Source organism: Neoarius graeffei, chromosome 10 (genome assembly GCF_027579695.1).
Source record: "Neoarius graeffei isolate fNeoGra1 chromosome 10, fNeoGra1.pri, whole genome shotgun sequence".
In the NCBI taxonomy this organism is placed as follows: domain Eukaryota; kingdom Metazoa; phylum Chordata; class Actinopteri; order Siluriformes; family Ariidae; genus Neoarius; species Neoarius graeffei.
Genome location: NC_083578.1, coordinates 22,429,767 through 22,457,282, shown reverse-complemented (window position 1 = coordinate 22,457,282; position 27,516 = coordinate 22,429,767). Strand labels below are relative to the sequence as shown.

At 40.7% G+C, this 27,516-nt stretch overlaps 1 protein-coding gene across 1 annotated transcript in view; it reads left to right on the top strand.

The window, feature by feature from the left end:
- Nucleotides 1–27,516, top strand: part of mtor (mechanistic target of rapamycin kinase) — a 267,396-nt gene that overhangs the window by 186,200 nt on the left and 53,680 nt on the right. The window contains exons 32-37 of the mRNA XM_060931539.1: nucleotides 4,575–4,675; nucleotides 6,100–6,215; nucleotides 12,487–12,564; nucleotides 14,570–14,677; nucleotides 21,202–21,327; nucleotides 23,931–24,062. Coding sequence (XP_060787522.1) covers nucleotides 4,575–4,675; nucleotides 6,100–6,215; nucleotides 12,487–12,564; nucleotides 14,570–14,677; nucleotides 21,202–21,327; nucleotides 23,931–24,062 — 661 coding nt within the window. The remainder of the gene's footprint in view (nucleotides 1–4,574; nucleotides 4,676–6,099; nucleotides 6,216–12,486; nucleotides 12,565–14,569; nucleotides 14,678–21,201; nucleotides 21,328–23,930; nucleotides 24,063–27,516) is intronic.

Sequence of the window (27,516 nt, the reverse complement as noted above, 5' to 3'; positions counted from 1 at the left end):
CGCACTAAACGAATTATCTTTCATTTTTGGCACTTTTTCTGTTTGTGTAGATGGGAAGACATACTGAGAATCCAAATCGCCAACGTTTGAAATAATAATTGTTTTAAATTATTTCTTGTCTTATTTAATGAAGGTTGTAATAGAATTAGCCTACATTTGGCTTAAGCTGGATGAGACAGAGACATAATTTTATAGCCATTTGTTAAACAGCTGACAGGGAACGTAATTAACCGTTCCGGGAACGAAATTTTTTTTTGTTCTAACCGGTTCGGGAACGTCTATTTAATGGTGGAACCCAAAACCGGAAACGTTAAAATTCCGTTTCTGTTCAGAACGAACCAATAGGAAAAAAATTCTGGTTCAAAGCCCTGGTTGCAAGACAAACTTACGGCCAACGTGCATCTTTCTCCACGAACAAAAAAAACCGCAGCGATTTGGGAAACGCCAAAAATCGCACGGCCAAAAAATCGTACGTCCGGTTGTGACCTAGGCTTTAAATGTTCCACCTTGTTTCAGACCATAATACGTTTTGCCACATGCTTGCTGTTATCGACAGTTGATCTCTACTGGCACTTTTTTTTTTTAATTTCATGTATGGCTTAGAAATGTAGTACAGAAGTTATTTCTTCTTGTAGGCTGCAATCCAAACCCATATTAATTCAAAACTAATGTACATTACAAGGTGCCTATAAATAAATTACATCATCTGAGTGTCAAAGTTTGCATTACTAGGGATAATTAAGTCTGTAAGTGACCTATTTTTTGCCCTTGACACACTTTTTTTTTTAATTGCCCACAGAGACAAAAGGACAATTTATTATATAATTGCAGCAAGACTTAATTCTCATGAGTGATTTTATTTCACAAGATGGTAACCTAGCTCCTCTTTTTGTTCAGTGTGTGTGTTAGACAGACAGACACATAGCATTAGCTCCTAATATTATTATTGCTCATATAATAAGTCAGCTGGGAAAGCATTTAATTCACTATAATCCCAAAAAGCTGTTTGAGTAATGACACGTACTGCAAGTCTTGGGACCCTACCTGTGTGATGACCTTTTTTGACCCCTGAACCAACCCCTCAACCCCACCCACCCAGCCCACCATGCCATATGACGAACAAAGTCGTCCAAGACTTTGACATATTCTTCAGACAGATCTCTTTAAAAACCAATATCAAGCCCAGGCATCAGAGGGCCTATTTGTTTTGTAGCTTCACGTGATCAAGACATGATTTCATGGTGTTTTCTGGGCTGTCACAGCCGTAATTATCATAAATCAGTGCAAGTCATTGACTTTGTGGTGAGAGCTATTGGTAAAACACAGATGAACGCTTGGCCTTTCCTGCCTGCCCTGTCTCTGTGGTTGATCTTCCAGTAGCCGGTCAAACATGGCTCAGTGATGAAGGATTCAAGTCTATTCATTCAGAATTTGGAATATGACCTTGCTTGTTCACAATACAAATGAAAAAGAACATGACATTGTCAGGTTATTTTTTGTTTTCCCCCCAGTATTAAACCTTCGTTCTCACGGTGTCCTCTTGCAGAGCTGTGCTCATGGGTAAGTCCAAGCCAAAAAGACCCAATATATAGAAAACTGGTTGCAGCAATATTTTTAATTTAATGGTAGAAGTTACAGATGAAAATGTATGTAAATCTAAATTAGTTTTAAAAATTTCAGCTTTCTAGACCCAGAGGTTTTTTTTTTATTTATGCCATTTTGAAAAATTGCTAAATTAGACTAGAATCCTCGCCACGGATTTTTGGGATTTTAAATGCATTTTTCTCAGCTTCTAGGCTACACAGAGGTTTGAAATTTGGTAAATTAACTCTCTACATGTTGCTCATCTGGTAGGAAGACATAGAGCCATCTATCTAGAAAATCCTGGCCATAGGTACTTCCTAAAAATGCTAAAAATTAAGAAAACGCACTCGCGAGTAGGGTTTCGGGCCCTGAAAATACTAGAAAACAAATGTATTCATCTCCTATCACTACCTGGTCTTATTATAAGGGTTGTTTTACAATCAGGGTACAAAATTTGTGTCACAGGGGTCCAAAATTCAAATTGATTCAAACTGGTTCTTGTACCAGTTTTTAAGTGAAGGACAAGTTAAAGAACAGATTTCAGGTAATTTTTTGACATATGTGTATGGTAGTTTTGTGTAATCTGCTATAAGATAAAGAAGATTAAGTGTAGCTTTAAGCAGGGCTGGGAGAAACAAATGAAGTGATTCTCGGAGAGGACTTTTTTTTTTCGACAATTCAGAATCCACTACTTCCATAGTGCTTTTAAATATAAGGCTGTAAGCTTTGTGTTAGTTGTCTCTAATATTTATGTCCCAATATCTTGACCACATTTTAGGATGAAAATAATCATTTTAGATATGTTATTTTATATTGAAAAATTAGCTGTCTCGGAGAGGACATTTTTTTTTACACAATTACATACTAATTTGATCAAAATAGTCTGAAAACTTACTGGCATTCAACATTAAAACTTAACTATGTTTCCAATGATATGGAACCAAATATTTGTTTTATGGTATAAAGAATGATGTAAGTGCATCCCTTTTGGAGCTACCTGTGGTCAAAAAAGCACTTTTTCTAAATGACACGAGTAATTTTGCTAAATATGACATATATTGCCATACATTCACCAAAAATAACGTTATCACCAAATTTTTTTTTTGCATGGTAAATAGAGCTATCACAGGGCTACAATAAACAACCAAGTTTATTTAGTCAAGCCTTTTGATATTGAAGATAATAAGTGTTAAATGTGATTTTTAGCTTGCGTACCCTGATTGTAAAACAACCCATAAACCAGATTGCCTGGTCGCTTATATAACGGGAGCTCTCTAGATAGAGTATTTACAGAAATATGGCAGATTCAATTACATACCCCACAAAACGTATCACATCTTTAAGACCCTGAATGGAAATAAAGCACAGGTAGCACAGGTCTGCAACTTGGTACGGAAAAAAGTTTCATTTAATTCAATCACGACAAACGTGTGAAGTGTCCTCTTGTTGTTATTTGTGCATCATTCATTTTTTTTCAATCCCAAATCATCCATTTTAATGCCCTCGAATTTGCTGTTTGTGTATTTAGATGAGTCATTTTTTTAATATAGATTCTAATTAGTGATCAATCAAGGATTTAGTATTTTCTTTATGAGGAAGTCTCAGATGTTATTAAAGGTTATTAGCATTGAATTCTGCAAATGCTTTTACAATTCTTTTTTTTTTTTTTTTTTTTTTTTTACTTTGAGGGCTAAGCTTATACTGTCGTGCCCTTCTATTTGTGCCTGGCGCAGGGACCAAACACATTTTGGTCTATGTTATTAAGGAACTAGCCGTTAGTTCTATTTATAGAGTTCCAGCACCAAAAGTTTGTTACACATACTATCTACACTCAAGTTTGGATCTTTGAACAGGAGCAATGTTAAAGATCACTCAGATCTGAAAACAGAAAGGAAATATCAAATAAAAAGTGATATAAATGATATACAGGTATTTAAAAATACTGGTGTGTACATGATTTATGGAAAATTATAAATACTGATATAGTCTCCGTCAGAAATGCAACTGTAAACAGACAACACACCCAAAATCAGTCATGACAAACATATGAATAGGAGAGTGCTGCATCTGTGATCTTAAATTACTTTTTCATGGTCGAGTATATAGTTATTTGTGAACTGTAGAGTACATGTAACAGCAAAAACAAATTCGAGGGCATTAAAAATGGATGATTTGGGATTGGAAAAAGAGAGTGATGCATAAATAACAACAAGAGGACACTTCACATGTTTGTAGTGATTGAATTAATGAAACTATTTACCAAGTTGCAGACCTGTGCTGCCTGTGCTTCATTTCCATTCAGCGTCTTAAAGATATGATACTTTTTGTGGGGTATGTAATTGAATCTGCCGTATTTCTGTAAATACTCTATCTAGAGAGCTCCCGTTATATAAGTGACCAGGCAATCTGGTTTATAATAAGACCAGGTAGTGATAGGAGATGAATACATTTGTTTTCTAGTATTTTCAGGGCCCGAAACCCTACTCGCGAATGCGTTTTTCTCCATTTTTAGCATTTTTAGGAAGTACCTTAGTATGGCCAGGATTTTCTAGATAGATGGCTCTATGTTTTCCTTCCAGATGTGCAACATGTAGAGAGTTAATTTACCAAATTTCAAACCTCTGTGTAGCCTAGAAGCTGAGAAAAACACATTTAAAACCCCAAAAATCCCTGGCGAGGATTTAGGGGGTACATTCTGGTCTAATTTCAGTCATTTTCAAAATGCCCTAGTGCATTAAATACACAGAACAGGGCCCTGAAATTTTTTATCAGTTCATATTTCACCAGTATCTGTTACCATAAGCTGTTACAAAGAAAATGAATCTGGTGCTGCAACCACCATCTGGTCATTTGGCACGGACCTACCCTAATGCAGGTCGAGCTCTAACCTGGATTTTTCATGAACAAGAAGGAAATACTGATTGCAGACTTGGTAATGGTGCCTTTGCTATAATGTTCTCTCTATCTGTCTGTCTCTCGCTCGCTCTCAGGGGTCAGCTACACCAGCAGTGTTGTGAGGAATGGACTCTGGTTAGTGAGGAGACGCAGGCCAAGATGGCACGCATGGCAGCAGCTGCAGCCTGGGGCCTGGGTAAAGAAACACACACACTTAATTTTTGTTACGCCAAAAGTTTATGAGGTCTGCTGATGTTCCCCAGTAAGATTATGTAACCGAACGCCGTGCTGTAATAAATATTTATTCATACTCCGTTAATTTACGATCAGCAACGATGAACACCTAGTCCTTGGCAGATGATGGGATCACTCACTTGGGGAAGGAAAACAGAGGGGTATGTTTTAGACAGCTTGTGAAATATGTCCGTATCATTCAAAATAATATTTACATTTTAAATGTACCTATCCTACATTACCCCCTTTCCACCAAATCAGTTCCAGGGCTGGTTCGGGGCCAGTGCTGGTGCTGGTTCACAACTCGTTCAACTTGCGAGCCAGCTGAGAACCAGTTTGCTTTTCCATAGCTCGCGGTGCTAACGGAAGCCACGTCATTACGTCGCTGTATACGTCAGTTACGTCGCTACGTTTGCATAAATCTTGGCGCGAATATCAAAGCAAAAACAACACGGAAGAAGCAGCAGCAGCAACAACAACAACAATAATAATGGATGACTTCGCGTTTGTACAGCTGCTGCTTCTCGTCGCTTAAAAATGGCGATCTTTCGCGGTCTTGTTATTGTTGTTGGTCTTAACAACTCCGCCCCCCCGCTGACGTAAGCGGTTCTTTCCTCTGGCCCAGCAGAGAGTTGGTGCTGGCCTGGAACCGTTTTTTCTGGCCCCAGAGCCAGTTCTTTGTCAGTGGAAACAGAAAACCCGGTTCCAAACTAAGCACTGGCCCCGAACCAGCCCTGGAACTGCTTCAGTGGAAAAGGGGCACATGAGGGTGGTGTAGTGGTTAGCACTGTCACCTCACAGCAGGAAGGTTCCGGCTTCGAACCTCACGGCCGACGAGGGCCTTTCTGTGTAGAGTTTGCATGTCGTCTCCCCCCCACCCCGTTTCTGCGTGGGTTTCTTCCGGGTGCTCTGGTTTCCTCCCACAGGTCAAAGACATGCAGATTAGGTAAAATACCCAGCCACTGGGGTTGCACAAGCCAGTGCATGCTTAGTGCCGGTCCCGAGCCTGGATAAACTGGGGAGGGTTGCGTCAGGAAGGGCATCCGATGTAAAACCTATGCCAAATCAAATATGCAGAACAGATCCGCTGTGGCGACCCCTAACGGGAGCAGCCGAAAAATGATGATGATGATGATGATCCTGCAATTAAAAAAGTAGCAAATCTGAATTATGCATCTAATGAGTGATGTAGGGTACAAATAAATTTGCAGCAGGTAGCATCAATAAACATACAAGTGGTTATGTGTAAACAGTTAAAATTGTAGGTGACATTATAAAACTTTTATTTATGACAACCCTGCTGTAAACAGACTTGCTTATAAAGGGGGGCATAATTATGAAACAGTTTATTGCAATATTTTACATGTCTGTCTGTGTGTATTAAAGGGCACTGGGACAGTATGGAGGAGTACACCTGTATGATTCCTAGAGACACCCATGATGGTGCCTTTTACAGGGCAGTGCTTGCTTTGCACCAGGACCTCTTCTCATTAGCCCAACAAGTGAGTGACGCTTCTTACCTTCACTGTACAGTAATCTAATATACCATGCACTGAGAGGCTTCGTCTGAAATTATGGATTTTCTGAGGTGATTGGCATAGTACGATTTTTGTGAGGGGCACAGCCCTGAAGAAAATGGTACTACAGTGGTGCTTGAAAGTTTGTGAACCCTTTAGAATTTTCTATGTTTCTGCATAAATATGACCTAAAACATCATCAGATTTTCACACAAGTCCTAAAAGTAGATAAAGAGAACCCAGTTAAACAAATGAGACACAAATATTATACTTGGTCGTTTATTTATTGAGGAAAATGATCCAATGTTACAGATCTGTGAATGGCAAAAGTATGTGAACCTCTAGGATTAGCAGCTAATTTGAAGGTGAAATTAGAGTCAGGTGTTTTCAATCAATGGGATGACAGTCAGGTGTGAGTGGGCACCCTGTTTTATTTAAAGAACAGGGATCTATCAAAGTCTGATCTTCACAACACATGTTTGTGGAAGTGTATCATGGCACGAACAAAGGAGATTTCTGAGGACCTCAGAAAAAGCGTTGTTGATGCTCATCAGGCTGGAAAAGGTTACAAAACTATCTCTAAAGAGTTTGGACTCCACCAATCCACAGTCAGACAGATTGTGTACAAATGGAGGAAATTCAAGACCATTGTTTCCCTCCCCAGGAGTGGTCGACCAACAAAGATCACTCCAAGAGCAAGGCGTGTAATCGTCGGTGAGATCACAAAGGACCCCAGGGTAACTTCTAAGCAACTGAAGGCCTCTCTCACATTGGCTAATTTTCATGAGTCCACCATCAGGAGAACACTGAACAACAATGGTGTGTATGGCAGGGTTGCAAGGAGAAAGCCACTGCTGTCCAAAAAGAACATTGCTGCTCATCTGCAGTTTGCTAAAGATCACGTGGACAAGCCAGAAGGCTATTCGAAAAATGTTTTGTGGATGGATGAGACCAAAATAGAACTTTTTGGTTTAAATGAGGAGCGTTATGTTTGGAGAAAGGAAAACACTGCATTCCAACATGAGAACCTTATCCCATCAGTGAAACATGGTGGTGGTAGTATCATGGTTTGGGCCCATATTGCTGCATCTGGGCCAGGACGGCTTGCCATCATCGATGGAACAATGAATTCTGAATTATACCAGCGAATTCTAAAGGAAAACGTCAGGACATCTGTCCATGCACTGAATCTCAAGAGAAGGTGGGTCATGCAGCAAGACAATGACCCTGAGCACACAAGTCATTCTACCAAAGAATGGTTAAAGAAGAATGAAGTTAATGTTTTGGAATGGCCAAGTCAAAGTCCTGACCTTAATCCAATCGAAATGTTGTGGAAGGACCTGAAGCGAGCAGTTCATGTGAGGAAACCCACCAACATCCCAGAGTTGAAGCTGTTCTGTACGGAGGAATGGGATAAAATTCCTCCAAGCTGGTGTGCGGGACTGATCAACAATTACCGGAAACGTTTAGTTGCAGTTATTGCTGCACAAGGGGGTCACACCAGATACTGACAGCAAAGGTTCACATACTTTTGCCATTCACATATATGTAATATTGGATCATTTTCCTCAATAAATAAATGACCAAGTATAATATTTTTTGTCTCATTTGTTTAACTGGGTTCTCTTTATGTACTTTTAGGACTTGTGTGAAACTCTGATGATGTTTTAGGTCATATTGATGCAGAAATATAGAAAATTCTAAGGGTTCACAAACTTTCAAGCACCCCTGTATACCAGTCACCGAAGAGAATCCATTATTTCAGCTGGAGTCTCTCCGTGCAGGGTATATTCAATTAATATCCCTCATCAAAAAATTCCAAACTAAAATGGAGGCAGCCATGTTTGTTGTTTACGTCGGTGTGACCTTTGACCTGCGCATGTGTAATCTACCATGCTATCCCCTGCCTTGCTAGGCATGATGCGTAGAGCTACACACACAGAAATGCTCGTGGAGCCACAACTGTGACTCGAGTTAGCCATGTAGCTTGAAATTGTGACGTCAGTTAATGGTATATCAGGGTTTTTTCTAGAAAAATTTAGTATGAGGGCGCTCACCATGGCGGGGGGGGGAGATGGTGCCGGTTGTCCCCCCCCACCGTGCAAAGCCTTTGAAAAATGCTCCAATGGAACATTCTGAGGCTATCTGAGAGGGAAATTGTAACAAATTGTCTGTCAACATTGAAAAAGAAAGGAGTAATCTTCTTCTGCCCCGGACAGTCTTTGGCTTTCTTCCGCTTCGTGCCGCGGGATGACATCTTTAAATGCCCAAGTGTCAACAAAAACAACTCGCGAACTACTTCTGTCAAAAGCTCCCGTGCCGGTGGGTGAAAGGTCATTCAGTCTCGAGAAATCTCGCTCTACAAGTCAGCTGACCTTGTATGTAACCCATGTCAAATCTCCCGAGAGCAGCCGCGACAAGTAAACAACTAAACAACATGGCGCCTCAGTCTGGAAAACGCCAATTCGGATTGTTTTTGCACCGTCTGGCGGTGTACCTACTATGATTGGAATATTTTTGGAGCAATTATAACGTATTTGATGATCAGACACATTGTCACGTAGTGTTGCTGTGATGTTTTCACGGAGTCGGTAAGGGGGCGCACGCCGAGAGTAAGAGGGCGCAGCGCCCCTGTTCCCCCGTTTAGACGAAAGCCTGGTATATCCAGGATATACCATGATTGACTCACACCATGTCCTTTTTTTTTTTTTTTTTTTTAATTTTGGATGTCACAAGCTACATTATGTAATCAGTGGTGGAACTATTTTATGTCACATGAGCCATCCTTGGCCAATCCCTGCATGGGAATTTTTTGATGAGGGGTATAATATTTTATATTACATCCATTCACCTGCCACTTGAATAGAAACACATGTCCTCCTGCTCATTCATGCAATTATACAATCAGCCAATCATGTGGCATCAGTGGAATGCATAAAATCATGCAGATACAGGTAAAGAGCTTCAGTTAATGTTCACTTTGGATGTTGGGCACATAACGAGTCTCATCACTGACGTGTTAGAAAAGACATACGGCAACACTTAGAAAGTGCACAGATTTGTTCTGTACAGAGAGAAAGTAACGAGAACGAATGAACGTGTGTTTGCTATGAGCTGAATTCTCTTGGAGAAAAGAAGACAAGCCTCCATCCCCACAGGTGTTCAACATCACGATCAGCTGCATTCCTGTCAGAGCAGGCATCCCAAAGGTCATCCTGCAACCATGATCCTGTCTGCTTGCTTTATATATCCTCCTCTGTTCTCTCAACCTCCTAATCAAAAACAGACCCCAACTCGCTCCATTTTTCAGCTGCAACGAAAGACAGCCGTCTACAGATGGACCTGTTCCTGTCAAAAAAAAAAAAACATACGACCAGATGTGTTCGGACTGGAGTATTTTAGGGGTCAAAAAACTGCTTTTTGTGATCGCTGGTCATCCTCCATGGGTACCATTTTGCAGTCAGAATTGAGAGGAAGATATAATAACCATGAGGAGCAAAAAGATATTTCTGGGTTGAAAAAAAGCTTCCTCTGACTAGGTGTGGTGAAAAGCTTCAGTCGGATGCTTTTTTTTTCCTCGACATTTTTTAATAATAATAAATTCAATAATACTCTTAGTCATGTATCTACTTTTCTGGTCAATGGGATTGTCATAAGGCAAGCGTTTTCCTTCAGCCGTATTAACTTTCTCAGTCTGCTCACAGTTTTGAGTGGCCATGCTGCACTTAAAGATGTTTTATCACAGCTCTGACCTCATGACCTGTAAGTTTGTTCAGAGTGGTGGACTTTTTATAGATAACTGGTTCTGTCCTTCTGACTTAATCTTCTATTTCAACTATCCCAAATAAACCCGATAACCCAAATCAATGGCCATTCAAGGTTGGCCTGCAGCATCCGTCTTGGGCTTTAGATAAGCTCATACAGTAAGCTCCGTTCTCTTTCCTAGTCACGCACGCAGACGTATAAATACACCATGTGTGTTCTGTTCTCTGACATTTAATCAGGCTGAGCCATAATTGCCGGTCACGGATGCCAAAATGGCAGCTCACACCCTCAGCTTTTGAAAGTCCTTTTCTTTATCTGGTGCCCTCCTTTTATTTGGTGTTTCTCTCACTCATTCCTGTTAGTTTTTCCGGATGGGTTAATTACCGCATGGGGAATGCAGGTGTTGACCAGACGCTTGTAAACCTTGTAGTGGCTATGGACTTTTCCCGTAGCCGGTACACTTGGGAGTTCCTGTTTTCAGTTTGCTGCTTTTGCTGGTAACATCTCTGGCAACCGGTAATTTTTTTTTTAAATTTAGTTTGATAATGACTGGAATGTTTGGTGTTTTATTCTAGGCGTTTCTTGTAGAGATGTCTGGCAGCATGTGCCACATCAAGGTGAACTGTTGACAGCTTTGAATCCACCCACACTGCTACAGGTGCTGGAATTGGCAGGCTTTTAGAGCATTTACTTAACTTATGAGTTGTTAAGCTGGAAATTGGAAAATGGCCATAATGGACGAGTCATACCCATGTCATATCTATATGCAGCTTTCTGTGGGAGCATGCTGGGGGAAAGTAAGTGGATCAGCTTGACTCAAAAGAAGGCCTTAAGGCAAGGGTCACCAAACTTTTTTCTCTGGGGGCCACATTGTCGTTCCTGATCGTGATGGGGGGGCCGGGATCGGGTCAGCTATATAACATAGAATTGTATGACCCAGACAAATATGACCACCAGCAGGCCTCATTGTGTAGTAGAGATTATTAGCCTGGCACAGCCATCCCCACTACTATATCCACACTACTATATCCACACTACTACGGTATATCAACACTTGATTCCTGGCACATATTTGTTTATCTTTACTAGTGGTTTGCAAAAGTAGTAATCGAGTCTTCACACTTTGTTTTAATTTGAAATACCACAGATATTCCATTTATTTATTTTCTAATAAAAATAACATCAAAGCTGTCAAGGTAAGAAACATCTGCCTAGTTGAGGTGATTGACACTGGCAAAGGTGAGTGAAAAGTTATAAATTGTAGGTAGGCCTGTTGATATTATTAATAATATTAATAATAATTGTGTGCAGCACTTAATAAAGGTCAAATAAATAGGCCTATAAAATAAATACATTTTTAAAAAAACAGTGAAATTATAATAATATGAGCAATAGATCAATAGATCACAGCAGTTGTGCTGTGTCCTTCACGCCATTGCTCTCATCCATGGCCAAAGCAAAAAACTCGAATTCTGACGCTTTCTCATTCAGCTGGTCATACACGTTGTCCCCCAAATCTTCGGTTCGCCTGGTCATAGTAGGTGCGGAGAGACTCACCGCGTTGAGCGCATCCTTCTTGTTGGGACACACCTCCTCGGCCACAGCAAGCATGCATACTTTAACAAAGTCCCCGTCAGTAAACGGCTTTCCATGGGTAGCTAGTAGGTGAGCTACCTTATAGCTAGCTCGGACAGCAGCCTGGTTGATCTGGGTTTGGCGAAGGAATGCATTCTGTTGTGCAGCCAGTCCGCGTTTCATCCTCCGAATCCTGTCTTTTCTTGTTTGCCCTCGCAAACTAGCATACTCTTTGTGGCGGGTTTCGTAGTGACGATGCAGATTATATTCTTTGAAAACCGACACACTTTCTTTACATACAAGACAAACTGCATGGTCCTCACACTGAACGAAAAAATAATCGGTGGTCCACTGTTCTTTAAAAACTCTGCACGCTCTGTCAGCTTTTCGCTTACCGCTAGCCATTTTGCTGTCCTGAACACTGACAGTTCTCTGCGCGTGCGCTGCCTGTCACTGCTTGATCGCGAGCATATGACGAAAATTCGGAAAATATGAATAGTTCATTTTATAACTAAATGTCAATTTTAATTGATAAAATCAACAAAATACAAGATGCAGACATGTTGTTATTTGCCAAAAAGCAATTAAAAAAAAATAGGCCATGACCATTTTTGGAGATTGCCTCATAGGGCCGGTTCAAGTGGTGGGGGGCAGAGGGGCTGGGGGGCTGGTCAAAGGGGGGTGGCGGGCTGGAGTCGGCCCGCCGGCCGTAGTTTGATGACCCCTGCCTTAAGGTGACACCATGTGTATTTATTATTCCTTGTTATGTGGAAATGAGTGATGAGATTAAAAAAAAAAAACATTGGCAGTGGGAGGACTGATGTTAAATTATTAGCCTCAAACCTGTGTTTCGTTACTTGAGTCCAAACACCAAAGCCAGAATACATACACATTAATGTGCGTTTATGTGTTTCAGTGCATCGACAAGGCCAGGGACCTGTTGGACGCTGAGCTGACCGCCATGGCTGGAGAGAGCTACAGTAGAGCATACGGGGTGAGGCTTCACTGTTTATTTATCAGGCCTCTTGTTTGTGAAGAACCCAACCTCATTTAACACTGCAGATGAGTTCCAGAAGTGCATTGACTTGCACCACTGACGGGCATTGGGAATGATCTGCCTTCGTGCTTCTTTTTTCCTCAAAATCGAAAGTGCAGTCTTAGGTAACATCCTAGAGATCAAACCAAATCTGAGTCTGTTTGTAGTCTGTGTTTATACCATCCACATTTTCTTGCATGTCAGCAATTGAAATCTATTTTCCCTTCAAACATAATTCTGATGTGGTTTATAGAACAATGGCCATAAATTTCCACGGGTGGAAGAACGTCATAGGAGTTTATCTTGTACAGATGTGGGGCTTGATGAGTTGGGAATGTTTATTTGTCTATACACCATTGCTCTAATGAGAGTAAATCAAACTGTCTGCCATTTTGGGATTAGATCTATCCAAAACACAGAGTCTGAATTTTTTTTGTTGAACCCGTTTCTTTTGGAAAACCAATTCAGTAATAAATCAGTGTTTCTGTCGATGATCATCTACTGCGGTGGGCCATAATGACTTTGATTTGGTGATATTTTTTTTTCTTTAGCATATTTGCTGTTGTTTAGATCAGTGATTCCCAACCACTGTGCCGTGGCACATTAGTGTGCCGTGAGAGATCATCAGGTGTACTGTGGGAAATTATCTAATTTCACTTAATTGTTCCAAAAATTATTTATTTACTGCAAATAATTTGTCTTCGTTCGTCTATGCTAGCGACGTATCGTGACAGGCAGAACAATTAAATACTGTTACACCACATGGCAGCAGGTAGCTAATTAACCTGTGTATCTGCCTGTTGCCATTCAAACAATAGATTTAGTAATGGTTCAGGTGTGATAGCGAGGGATAAATATTTGAAAAGAAAAAGTACACAATCCAAGCTGGGTCGTGGAGAAAATTCTGACCCAGATGAAGGCCCTAGTATGAGTAGAGGTCAGAAGAATGCAAAAAAGGTGATTTTCCACAACCTATCTATGCGAGCTGTGCTTTTCAAGCATGACTGCTATAAAAACTAAAAAAGGAGAGTGACTCAGAGCTGTTGAGGAAGATCTTCGTGTGTGTGTATCTTCAATTCCTGCGAGTATATCAGCTTTGTGTTCAACTAAACAGGCCCAGGTTTCACACTGAGTAAGTAAATTGTGAGTAAGTTGAGACTAGATGATCATTGTATTTCATGATACGAGCAATTCCAGCGTTATGGACATGACACTTGAACTCAAAATGGCAACAAATGACCCAGTGCATGTTTTATTGTCTCCCAGTATTTAAACAGGTGTTGCATATTTTAAGGCTGTACCATACTGGAGAAGTGATAGAACAAGAACAATTCCCATAGTACATCTAGGGCATGCCAGAAAATGCCAATAAAAGATGCGTTATGGATGTGACAGAAAAAGTATCACTTTTCTTGGGTGACTGTACATTTTTATCAAACTCTGTGAAATCGTAAACCTAATGTCGAAATGGAGATATCCATTTGATAGAGGGGTCCAAGGTGAATATTAAAAAATCTTTGTTTAAAATATTTTGTATTTCATGCAGAGTTTCGGAAGGAAAAGTCAGCGTTATGGATGTGACGAAATTCCGTTATGGATGTGACGATACATACTTTTTGTGACATTTTTGTTTGGTGGTGTGCCGTGGGATTTTTCGAATGTAAAATATGTGCCATGGCTCAAGAAAGGTTGGGAAACACTGGTTTAGATTAACGGGTTGCTTCCTTTCTGCTCATGGAAACCCATTCACAGGTTTTGAGAAAATCTAATGTGCCTAGAACTCTTAATGTCTAGCAGGGCGCATATCGGCATCTAGCTACAAATTCCTAAATGACCCTTCAGGAACAAACGTTTAAATGGTTAAACGTGCTTAATAAAATCATCAACTGTACCATGTAAAATGTTGAAGTAAAACGATCCTTTACTGTGTCCTTCATGGTGTTGTCCTGTCTCTCACTCTTAGGCCATGGTGTCATGTCAGATGCTGTCAGAACTAGAGGAGGTGATCCAGTATAAACTGGTTCCAGAGAGGAGGGACATCATCAGGGAGACATGGTGGGAAAGATTGCAGGTAATCTCTTGACACTGGGCTGGGTCACCTATGATCGTCTGCATTTTGTCTGGTCAAAGTGGTTCAGGAAGATGAAGTAATATTACAGGGAAAGCCTGACAGATGTTCTATAATATAATTAAATACATTGCTGAGATGTACAGTATCAGTCAAAAGTTTGGGGACACCTTCTAATTCAGTAGTTTTACTTTATTTTTATTAATGAAAAGACACTTCATGCCTTTAATGTAACGATGGTTGTCGTTTCTCTTTACTTAGTTGAGCGGTTCTTGATGTAATATGGATTGCTACAGTTGTGGAACAGGACTGTTTACTGTATTTTTATTATTTATTATTTACTGTTTGATCTCAAGCGCATTTTGACGAGGCGCCTGTTAATTGAAAAGCGTTCCAGGTGACTACCGCATGAAGCTGGTTAAGATTAACGCCAATAGTGTGTAAAGCGTCATCAAGGTAAACGCTGGCTACTTTGAAGAAGCTAAAATATGAAACATATATTTTGTTGTTTTAACACTGTTTTTTGCTTTCCATATAAATCCTTCTATGTTGCATATGTTATTTCATAGTTTTGATGTCCTCCGTATTGCTCTACAATGTAGAAAATACTCAAAATGCAGAAAAATCTATGCATGAGTAGGGGTGTCCAAATTTTTGACGGGTACTGTAGAAAAATAAGCAGTGACAGGGTGGTTTGATATATGGTGTGGAATTTCATGTCATTTCACAGTCTTACATTTTAATCAACAGTAGTTTAATTTCATTAGCTCTCCGTGAGAAAAGTTATTTTCCGATGTCATTTACATTATACCATCTATAAAAAGGAGGTCTTTCTTCAGCCTCTCTTCTTCTGTCTCTCTTGAAATACAAAAACTCAGCTTGTCATGTTAGAATTACAAGAATTTGTAAATTGTAAAGTCCTCCTTCCTGAAGGCTTTCCCGTGGTAGAAATCTTACTGACCATCGAGCAAAATAATATAAACTGGTGCTTTGAATTACATCTGGCTTACAGCTAGCACGCCTGTCTGATCTGCTGTTGTAGAATATTAATTAAAGAAGACCATGTTATGGAAAAACTCACTTTTTCAGTGCTTGTGCACATACATTTGCGTATCTGGAGTGCCTACCTATCCACAAACTCTGAAATAAGACAACACAGTCCGTTTTGTTTGAGCTGCCTAGATCAGAAAGCACGAGCTTCGACAAGCTGTTCAGATTTGCCTCCCCTTTCTATGTCACAAGGGGAGCTCATTAGAATTATGCCCCCGTTCCCCTCCGAGTATATTCGCTCAGTTTGAGAACTGGTTTTGCGAATGAATATTCATGAGGAAAGTACTCCCTGATTGGCTAGTGGAAGATGAAGGTGGGGTGAACAGTGTCTCATTATCATTTAAAGGGACAGGCACTCAAATCAGCCATTCTGAACAGGGCTTTTTACGCAGGGTGAGAAAGGAGCTGTGGTGCTTTATCCTTGTGGTATTTTGACAAAAGCATGTCACAGATATATATTATTTACCAGCTGGGAGGTCCGTATCGTGAAATACCGTGACCAAGGTCTTGAAAGTACTGACCAAGGCCGAGGTCATGGTATTTCACCATATGGACCGACCTTAAGTTGGTAAATAATATATTTATTTTTTTCTTTACCAAATTCTAACAGAAAACGAGAGCGCCCGAAAGGGAAAACCGAGCCGAGCCGCCATTTTGAATCCTCATTCACGGCTGTAATGCAAATGGCTTCCTCCTCGGTATACAAGTGCACTTCCATGGCAGGAAAAAAACTACATTTTGCCGCCTATGTAGTCCCCTATTTATACAAAATTGAGTCATTCAGGATTCAGCCATGGTTTTGCTCGGCGTTAGCAACAGTTACAGGGTTTTTAAATAATGTATTTATTTTTTTCTTTACCAAATTCTAACAGAAAACGAGAGCACCCAAAAAGGAAAACCGAGCTGAGGCGAGCCGCCATTTTGAATCCTCATGCACGGCTGTAATGCAAATTGCTTCCTCCTCGGTATACAAGTGCACTTCCATGGCAGGAAAAATCTACATTTTGCCGCCTATGTAGTCCCCTATTTATACAAAATTGAGTCATTCAGGATTCAGCCATGGTTTTGCTTGGCATTAGCAACAGTTACAGGTTTTTAGCTTTCTCTGGAAATGTTTTCTTTAATTTCATCTTCCTCAGGGTAGTAAAACTCGCTTTCGCTGTAAAGACTTATCACTATCCATGCTGTAAAATTAATGCTATTCTCCTGAGAAATGCGAAAATAAATGTTGACAAAAATTGCTACGATGTTTGTTGTTGCTGTGAACGAGCGAGTCGCCAGAGGTCCATAACTGGGGTCCGTATCGTAGGATACGGACCCGCTCGCCAGCCAATCAGAGCGCAGGATTTGATGGAAACCAGACCGCAAAAAAAATAAATTTCATTATGACCCCAGGGAACGGTGTCAACTCACGGCTGTCACCTTTAACATCATACCAATCAGAATTGAACAGCGATTTTGGTGTACAACATAATAATGGGTTGGTTTTTCAAAGATGATGATCCAACTTGCAAAAATGCGATAGGGCATTGTAGCCATCTGTTTTCCATTTTTATGTTCATCTATAAGCGTATATTCTGGGTGTTGTAGCATCTGTATATACTGCAGGTTTTTTCCAGGTGTGAGGTGGTATTTGATTTTTTTTTTTTTTAAACTGAACTTTCACTTAGCACATAGCTGACTTGTAGAGACATACCACTGCTAGAGAACAAAGGATTTGTGATGAAATACAGCTAATCTGAAAGAAATCAGAAATGCGACTGGATCTCCACTATATTTCTTCACTCATAGATAACACCAGCTATGTTATTCACAACCTAAATTCCAGCGAAACAGCATACAAAACATGTTCCAGTCCTCGAGTCATTTTGAATCCGAATTCAACGGAGGCACCTCAAACAACCATACTGCACGTGCGACCATCAATATCCTCAGTGACTGTCTTTTATCGTCTAAAAATATTGATTAATCGAAATGTTTTCTCGTCATCTTCACTCTCACACAATGGAAATGTTGTGTACGCATTCACATGCGTTTGTCCAGTGGATCCGAAACGAAATATCTTTGTAGTACAACCTCAAAGCTTTTAACCATCGACATTTTAGGTAAAGAGAGATGTCCTGGAGAGAGAAATTCAGACCATGCAGGACGTGTTGGCAGAAAGCCAATGAAATATTCATGGAAATGATTTACTGGCAAATAAAGCCGAGCATCTGTGGGGCTTTGCTCTCGTAGAGACATGGCACTTCTTTGAATCAGAAGCTTTTGCCAGCGTGTGTGAATAAATAAAACGCATTATGAAGAGCAAGTGTCTTCAGTCGGGCGGCTTTATTGATGAGGGCATCACCATGCGTGCGTATGTGTATACAGTGCCTTGAAAAAGTATTCATACCCCTTGAACTTTTTCATATTTTTCAACCACGAACTTAAAAGTTTTTTTATTGAGATTTTATGTGATGGACCAGCACAGAGTAGCACATAATTGTGAAGTGAAACGAAAATGATAAATGGTCTTCAAAATTTTAAACAAATAAAAATCTGAAAAATGTGGTGTGCATTAGTATTCAGCCCCCCTGCGTCAGTACTTCGTAGAGCCACCTTTTGCTGCAATTACAGCTGCAAGTCTTTTGTGGTATGTCTCTACCAGTTTTGCACATCTAGACACTGAAATTTTTGCCCAATAGCTCAAGCTCAGCCAGATTGGATGGAGAGTGTCTGCAGCAATTTTCAAGTCTTGCCACAGATGCTCAATGGGATTTAGGTCTGGACTTTGACTGGGCCATTCTAACACATGAATATTCTTTGATCTAAACCATTCCATTGTAGCTCTGGCTGTATGTTTAGGGTCATTGTCTTGCTGGAAGGTGAATCTCCTTCCCAGTCTCAAGTCTTTTGCAGCCTCCAACAGGTTTTCTTCCAGGATTGCCCTGTATTTAGCTCCATCCATCTTCCCATCAACTCTGACCAGCTTCCCTGTCCCTGCTGAAGAAAAGCATCCCCATAGCATGATGCTGCCACCACCATGTTTCACAGTGGGGATGGTGTGTGCAGGGTGATGAGCAGTGTTAGTTTTCCGCCATACATAGCCCTTTGCATTTAGGCCAAAAAGTTAAACTTTGGTCTCATCTGACCAAAGCACCTTCTTCCACATGTTTGCTGTGTCCCCTACATGGCTTCTTATGCCTGTCTTTCAACAATGGCTTTCTTCTTGCCAGTCTTCCAAAAAGGCCAGATTTGTGGAGTGTACGACTTATAGTTGTCCTGTGCACAGATTCTCTCACCTGAACTGTGGATTTCTGCAGCTCCTCCAGAGTGATCATGGGCCTCTTGGCTGCTTCTCTGACCAGTGCTCTCCTTGCTCACTCTGTCAGTTTAGGTGGACGGCCATGTCTGGTAGGTTTGCAGTTGTGCCATACTTTTTCCATTTTTGAATGATGGATTGAACAGTGCTTCTTGAGATGTTCAGAGCTTGGGATATTTTTTATAACCTAACCCTGCTTTAAACTTCTCCAGAACTTTATCCCTGACCTGTCTGGTGAGTTCTTTGGTCTTCATGATGCTGTTTGTTCTTCAGTGTTCTCTAACAAACCACTGAGGCCTTCACAGAACAAGTGTATTTATGCTGAGAGTAAATTACACACAGTAGGACTCTATTAACTAATGAGATGACTTCTGAAGGCAATTGATTGCACCGGATTGTATTTAGAGGTATCGGAGGACAGGGGGCTGAATACTAATGCACATCACATTTTTCAGATTTTTCTTTGTTTAAAATTTTGAAGACCATTTATCATTTTCGTTTCACTTCACAATTATGTGCTACTCTGTGTTGGGCCATCACATAAAATCTCAATAAAAAACTTTTAAGTTCGTGGTTGTAAGGTGGAAAAATGTGAAAAAGTTCAAGGGGTATGAATACTTTTTCAAGGCACTGTATGGTACCTTAAAATCGAAGTGTCCGTCTTTAGTCGAGACTATGGACAGTGTGAGCTCCTCACAGGGGACTTGGTGGGAAATGAACCGGAGATCAACGATTGAGAGCTTTCTTTAGCATCCACGCTGCAAAAAATAAAAATCTTAGGAAGTTTATTTGTCTATTTTCAAGTCAAAACATCTAGCCACCCTTATTATGAGACATAATTGCCAACAAGCAAAACCTCATTTAGCTAGAAAGGCTAGTTTTTAGACAGTCCATCTTGAAAATCTTGTATAGACAAAATGTCTTGAAAAAGTCTTATTTGGAGCACCTTTGAAAATAAAACAATTTTTTTTTAAAACAAGTACATACATTTTGGACATTTGTCAAATGCGGTTCATCTTGTTTCAAGAAAAAAAAAGTCTGCTTGTTTTGGGAATAAATGAACTTTACTGAAATCTTTGAATCTTGCCCCCAAAATGCACTGTTGCTTTGGCGTTGTGTAAGCACTGTAAGTCAAAATGCGTAGACTTTTTTTCTTTTTTTGGTGCCTGAGGTCCTGGGGAAGTGGAATCTTAAGAGATGTTTTAATGTTTGAATGTTGAAATGGGAAAAAAAATAAACTTGTTGCAATGCTACACGTGTCGTCAACTTGATTCAAGATAGTCTCTGGTCTCATATCTAGAGTATTTTACTAATTACAGGTCACGAAAGGAGAATCTTTTAAGCTAGCAATGCTTAGTTGTAGAATTTAACAATCCGAATATTAGTATATTTATCTTAAATTCAGGTTTTACTGATAAGACTTTGTCATGAATTTAAGTGAAATACCCTTAAAATGAAATAAATAAAAATGACTTGAATGGGGGTGTCGTGGCTCAGGTGGATAAGGCGCCATACTATAAATCCGGGAATCCGGGTTCGATTCCGACCCGAGGTCATTTCCCAATCCGTCCCCGTCTCTCTCCCACTCATTTCCTGTCTCTACACTGTCCTATCCAATAAAAGTGGAAAAGGCCCCAAAAATATTTTTAAAAAATGACTTGAATGGCTAAATGTAAGAAGTACGATCTTGTTATAAGAACTATTTTGATTATTTTGAGTTAATCAGATCTCGCATAATAAGTTCCCCAATCTTATTTTGGAATTATTTCATCTAAAAACAGGTTAGATTTTTCATCTTACTTTAAGAAATCTTACCAAGTCAAATTTGACTAGTTCCATTGGCAGATTTTTTTCACCTGATTCAAGCAAATGTGCTTTGTTTTAATCTTTTATTTCTTATTTTTGAAAGGCCATTTTTTGCAATGCAAGCATGCGTTCTGAGGAAGCGCAGGACATTATGGTCTTCTGCTTCCCATAAGTGTTGTGTAAACTATACATTCCCAAATTCTTCTTCCATGTATGGAATGTACAATAACTTCAGAACACACATTTACACAACATACACAGAAGGCCATGTCATAGCTCTATTACACCAACTTTCACCAGCATCCTTCAGTACACTGCAAAATACTGTAAGATTTCCAGTCAAAGAAAGAATCCTGTGTGTCGTGTGCAGGGCTGCCAGCGAATAGTGGAGGACTGGCAAAGGATCCTGATGGTGCGTTCTCTGGTCATCAATCCCCATGAGGACATGAGGACGTGGCTGAAGTATGCCAGCCTGTGTGGAAAGAGTGGACGTCTGGTGAGAGAGAGCGACCGTTTTTTTGTTGTTGTTGTTGCTTGTTTTTTCTTTTTCTTTTTTTCCAGGCTTACTCTAGTAATAGTAAGCATGCCATTTGCTAACTCACCAGTAGAGCATGACTTAAGTCGAAATGTTCCTACACACATGCACACAAAGTGTATATACAGTCAGGTTCATTATTATCGGCACCTTTTGGTAAAGATGTGTAAAAAAAAAATTGTGGAAAATTCTTTGATTCCTTAGCGTAATCTCACAAGGAAAAGAAATATGATAAATCTAAGTGCATAAATGTATTTTAACAAAACCATGTTGATCAGAAGTACTTCTGAAGAAATTGTAACTCACGACAGTTTATCTTATTTAATATCATATTTTTCATTATTTGTCATCGTGAGATTAAGCACAGACATTTCTCATTAACCCGTCTTTACCCATTATCTAATTCTAGAGCTGTTTGTATATGGCCCTGATGCTCCAAATTTCTAGATCAGATTTGCTCTTTAAACAGTATGGTTAGCGTTTTTAATCTAGGTTTCTGAGCTGATCTTGATCTGGACAGGCCTTGGCAGTTTTACTATTATGTAAAAGATTGAATAATGTTTAGTTACATATGCTGTTAATTTTACACGACACTCTTTGATGCAGTTGTCAAGCGGCTTCACCAGCTATAACAGACCCAGTAAGTTCCAGGAAGAAAGAAGCGAGGAACATTTAATGAGAAATCTTTCATCATGCTTCTTTTACAGTACTCAAACGGTCCTTTTAAAAGTGCGGGTTGATTTTTAAAAAAAAAAAAAAGCTACTTCAAACGTGGGTCTGTGTTTATATTTGTGCTGTCGTATTCTTCCTCCAGTGCAAATAAATGTTATTCTAAACGATGAGGCTAAATCTACAGCGAGTTCAAACTTCGGCCACTGTTTCAAGTCGGAGTTTGGCGGACACGGACGACCGGGAAAAGTCATGACCTCACAGCTTAAGCCTGCAGCGCTGATCACAAGAGAAAGTGCTCTCAGAGATAAAAAAGTCACCGAACGATCGCGATGGACTCAGAGGGGTGGGGGACGAAACAGGCAAAGAATGACGGCAGTGTTTGTGAGAACAGGTTCCCTTCTGTGAGGTCAGGGATCGTGGTGGTCGGCTTGTTGAGCTGTTTATTTGGAGAAGACTTGGTATTCCAAGCGCAGTTTCTCTGTTGGGACCTAAGAGCCTTGACTTTTGATGGATCTCGTCATTGTTTGTTTTGTCACAGTCATGTTACCTTGCACACGTCCTTTACCAAGAGGCGGTCTTACTGATTTGCATTCAGTTAGTTCAACTGATAAATCTTTGTCAGGAGTTATTGGCGAGATCATAACTAAGCTTCACGTGGTCGAAGTCTTGAACCCTGAAAAACAGTACGTTTCAGGAGACCAAACCAAGTTCTTGCTAAAGTACTCTAGCAGAGCAGATCGGCTGGGGAGGAGAAGAAGGAAGAAAGAAGCTGCTGTAGTTTTCTAAACATTAACCAGCGCAGCTTCTGGCGCAGATCCTCTGTTGCAAAAACACGTGAGAATTTGTATAAATGACTGAGCTGAAGGCAGCTCAGTGGACCAGAGATTAGAAACATTCAATCAGAAAAGGGATCGTTTTTCAGATTTTTTTTTTTTTTGTTAGGGAGCTGCAGATTGGGTTCATTTAAAGAAAATTCAACAACGAAAACAATGTTTAAAGACAGTTGGCATTAGCAAAAAGTGGCAGTGCGAAGCACCGTGATGAAACAAAATATAAATACCTCAAGTTCTCTTGTTTAAAACTCTAAACAAATCTTTAAAGGTTAAGCGTTAAAAGATACCTTTTGCCACCATTCTTTCATGCTAGTTCATAAGCGTAACCCTCACAAATTTTATCTGAATACTTCTAATCTGTTGAATATGATGAAATGGAAACCAAACTGTTCAGAGTACTTCTGCATGAAGGAAATAAAGCTAGCTTTACCTAAATGCATCGAGGTATTGCTGCTTAATTCTAGCCTGGGCCCGCCCATCCTAAGCGTGACGCAACACGAGGGCCTGTTGCGAGCTTAGTCTGGCCAGGCAAGCTATCTACAGCTCTTCCAAGCTCCCGAAAAATCGGGAACCAATCAACTTTGAGCATCTCCAATGGCCCTGGGTAGAGGCGTGTTCAAGGCACTGACGTAGTAGAACTGCGACCGGAAGCCATAGATTGTTTACAGAATCTATGCTGGAAGCGCTTCATTCACGAATGCTGTATTGAAAGCATCCAACGGGAAGTTCTCATTGAAAACGGAGCAAAGAGCAGCCCTGGAGGTATTTATTGAAAGGAAGGACGTTTTCGCCTTGCTTCCGACCAGCTTTGGTAAGAGTTTAATCTACCAGTTAGCCCCGTCGCGTCGCATACGTCAGAGGAAAGAGTGATGTGATTGGTTTAAGCTTCGTCACAGCCTTTTCTGGCTTCGACCAGTAGCAAACTGAGGCATTTCAGGGAGGCGGGTCAACCACGGGCTCTGGGAAACGGTTGGGCTTAATATCTTGGCCAGACCAATAGCTCGTAGAGCTTTGAAGTCGCGTTAGCCAGACTAGCTTAATTTGTCTTTCTGTGTCCAGGCCCTGGCTCACAAGACGTTGATCCTGCTCCTCGGTGTTGATCCGTCCAAACAGCTGGACCAGCCTCTGCCCACAGCCCACCCACACGTGACGTACGCTTATATGAAGTACATGTGGAAGAGTGCGCGCAAGGTACGTAAACCCTAAACAAGAGTTCCACAAGTTTGTTTGCAAGGAAACAACGAAAGCCAAAGACAAAACACAACGTTTTTTCTTCTTTTTTTAACATGTCAGACTGGGTTTTTCCAAAACTCAAATATATATACACATGGTTTAGTGCAAAGCCATTTGTCTTTCATCACAGGTCATAAGTTGTGTTATGAACTCAGTGTTACGGAGTAACTCCATTTCGGTGTGTTGAGCAGATGGTTTGTGCATACTTTCCCTTTCTTGTGTAATAAAACAGCAATGAGAGGGCTTCGAAAGTTAGCTGTTTAGCGTCCGAGGAACGGTACTGAAGTGGATGTGAAGAAACTCTCCTCATAAGGCCAGATGTGATAGTTGTGTGACTCAGGGTGCTGATAAACACATTTTCTCACTTCGTTTCACTCTTCATCTTCACCGACGAGAAAAGAGACGGAGAAATGTCATTTTCTCCCAACCTGCTCTTGGAAAGTCCATTGTTTCCACCATGAAGGTGATGGATAGTGATAGAAAAGTGTGACTGTATACATGTGTGTGAGTGCCTGTGGTCATCATGGATGCAAACGGCGCGCCTTTTGGCGGATGCCGCCTTTTTCACGGCTGTCTGGGGGACTTGTGTGAATCGCGCAGATCTGATGAGGTTTTTTTGGGGGGGGGCATTGGAGTGTCTGATTATAATTTCATCAAAGTAAATTCTGTATTAAAATTACTAAATAAGCAAATGCCGTTACAGTCCATGAAACATAGGAAGTATGAGAAGAAAACAGTAAATCAGAAAGCTGCGCACGTAAAGCCGATTACGTAACTTACGTAACTTACGTTGGACTGATGGAAATCCTTGCACGTGCAGTGAAGTGCAGCCAGCAGCAGATAATGTCGCGCAGCCAATTGGCTTTACGTGCGCAGCTTTCTGATTTACTGTTTTCTTCTCATATACTTCCTGTGTTTCATGGACTGTAACGGCATTTGCTTATTTAGTAATTTTAATACAGAATTTACTTTGATGAAGTTATAATCAGACACTCCAACCCCCCCCCCCCCCCCCCCCCCCCCCCCAAAAAAAAAAAACTCATCGGATCTGCGCGATTCACACAAGTCCCCCAGACAGACGTGAAAAAGGTGGCATCCGCCAAAAGGCGCGCCGTTTGCATCCATGGGTCATAGGGTTCTCTGCTTTTTCACTCATTCCTAACACCAAACACACTTAAATGAATCCAGAGACTCATCCAGTTCCACAACACCTCTGGGATTGTGAACACATTGTGTTCCTTCTGTAGGACTTTCACCCCACTTTACAAAATAACAGTTGAACACGTTTTAATGTTCTCCATACTACATTGTGGTTAGTGCATGATTCCCTCAGGATTAGGGATTGTGAGAAATCAGACATTTGGATTTTAATTAGTTCTAAAATCCCTATTTTGCTGGCCAAGGCGAAAATAAAAATGTAAAAAGTTATTTCAAGGGCCAGAACTAACATTTTTCAGTTCAGTTTTATTATCCCCCGCTGGTTGAAAGGCCCGAAGGGGGATCGTGTCATGGCGATTTCTGTCTGTCGGTCCGTCCTGGGAAGAGTGCTCACCTTCTGAAATCAACTCCTGTTACAATTTTTTGAGAAATTTCACAAAACTCGACAGGATTCTTTGTTATATGTCGGTAATACAGTACACATATTGCAATTTTGTTAAATTGGGTCACATTTCACCAAAGTTACAGCCCTTGATTAACAGAATTATACTTTGACAATTTCATGAAGGTGTGTTTTCCTTCTGAAATCAACTCCTCTCACATCTTTTGGAGGAATTTCACCAAACTTGACACGAGGCATTGTTGTATGTCGGTAGTACGCGTATTGTAATTTTGTTAAATTCAGTCACATTTAACTAGAGTTACCATACAGCCCTTGATTAACAACGTTGTACTTTCACAATTTCATGAAGGTGCGCTTGCCTTCCGGCATCAACTCCTCTCACAATTTTTGGACGAATTTCTCAAAGCTTGGCAAAAGGCCTTGTTATATGACGGGAATACGCATACTACGATTTAATTTCGTTTGTGAAAATTTTCCCAGAGTTTTGACCCTTGATTAAATAACTTGTACTTTGACAATTTCATGAGGGTGTACGTTCTTCTGAAATCAGCTCCTCTCACAATTTGTGGAGGAATTTCACCAAACTTGGCAAAAGGCTTCGTTATATGACAGTTATACGCATATTGAAATTTCGTTTAATTTGGGCAAATTTTCCCAGAGTTATGCCCTTGATTATTAACAAACTTGTACTTTGGCAATTTCATCAAGGTGTGCTTGCTTTCTGAAATCAACTTCCCTCACAATTTTTGTTATCCCCCACTGGCCGAAAGGCCCGAAGGGGAATTGTGTCGTGGCAATGTCTGTCCCAGGAAGGGTGCTCACCTTCTGAAATCAACTCCTCTCATACCCCTTTTCCACCAAATCAGTTCCAGGGCTGGTTCGGGGCCAGTGCTGGTGCTGGTTCACAACTTGTTCAACTTGCGAGCCAGCTGAGAACCAGTTTGCTTTTCCATAGCTCGCGGTGCTAAGGGAAGCCACGTCAGTTACGTCGTTGAATACGTCAAGTTACGTCGTTGTATACGTCAGTTACGTCGTTGTATACGTCAGTTACGTCGTTGTATACGTCAGTTACGTCGTTGTATACGTCAGTTACGTCGCTACGTTTGCATAAACCTTGGCGCGAATATCGAAGCAAAAACAACACGGAAGAAGCAGCAGCAACAACAATAATAATAATGCAGACCTGGGCATTTTACGGCCCGCGGGCCGCATCCGGCCCTTTGGTTCATTCTGACCGGCCCGTGTAAGGTTAATTAGAAATTACAAAATAAACGTATTTTCTAATTTTACCTCATGCATGGACTGAATGTGCATTGCCTTTATTTTGAAGTTGTGTTCAACAAAAATGCAATGCGTGCGACATGAACATGACATGAAATCCCACGAAACCTAATCCCGCGATAACTACTTCCGTAATTTGTCCAGACCAACCACAAACTTATACATCATCCTTCAAACGGTCCAGCCAATCACATAGTGTGACGTCACCAGCAGGCGCCGGAGCCCGAGCCGATCTGTAGATCTGATACCTACACAGAATCGACGTTGTTGGGAGCAGGTCACAAGAAGACTTTAGCCCCCAAAATGTCAGCAAAAAGAAGAAAGGTAGATGCCGAATGCAGGGCTTTCAACAAAACATGGACTGCTAAGTATTTATTTACTGAAGTCAGAGATAAAGCCGTGTGTTTAGTTTGCGGAGAGCGGATCGCTGTGTTCAAAGACTACAATTTGAGTCGGCATTACCAGACGAAGCACGCTGAGAAATACCGAAACTTGACTGATGCTGAAATAGCGCGGACATCGGAAGCTTTTCTGGCTAAGCTAGAAAAGCAGCAAGGCTTTTTTACCAAG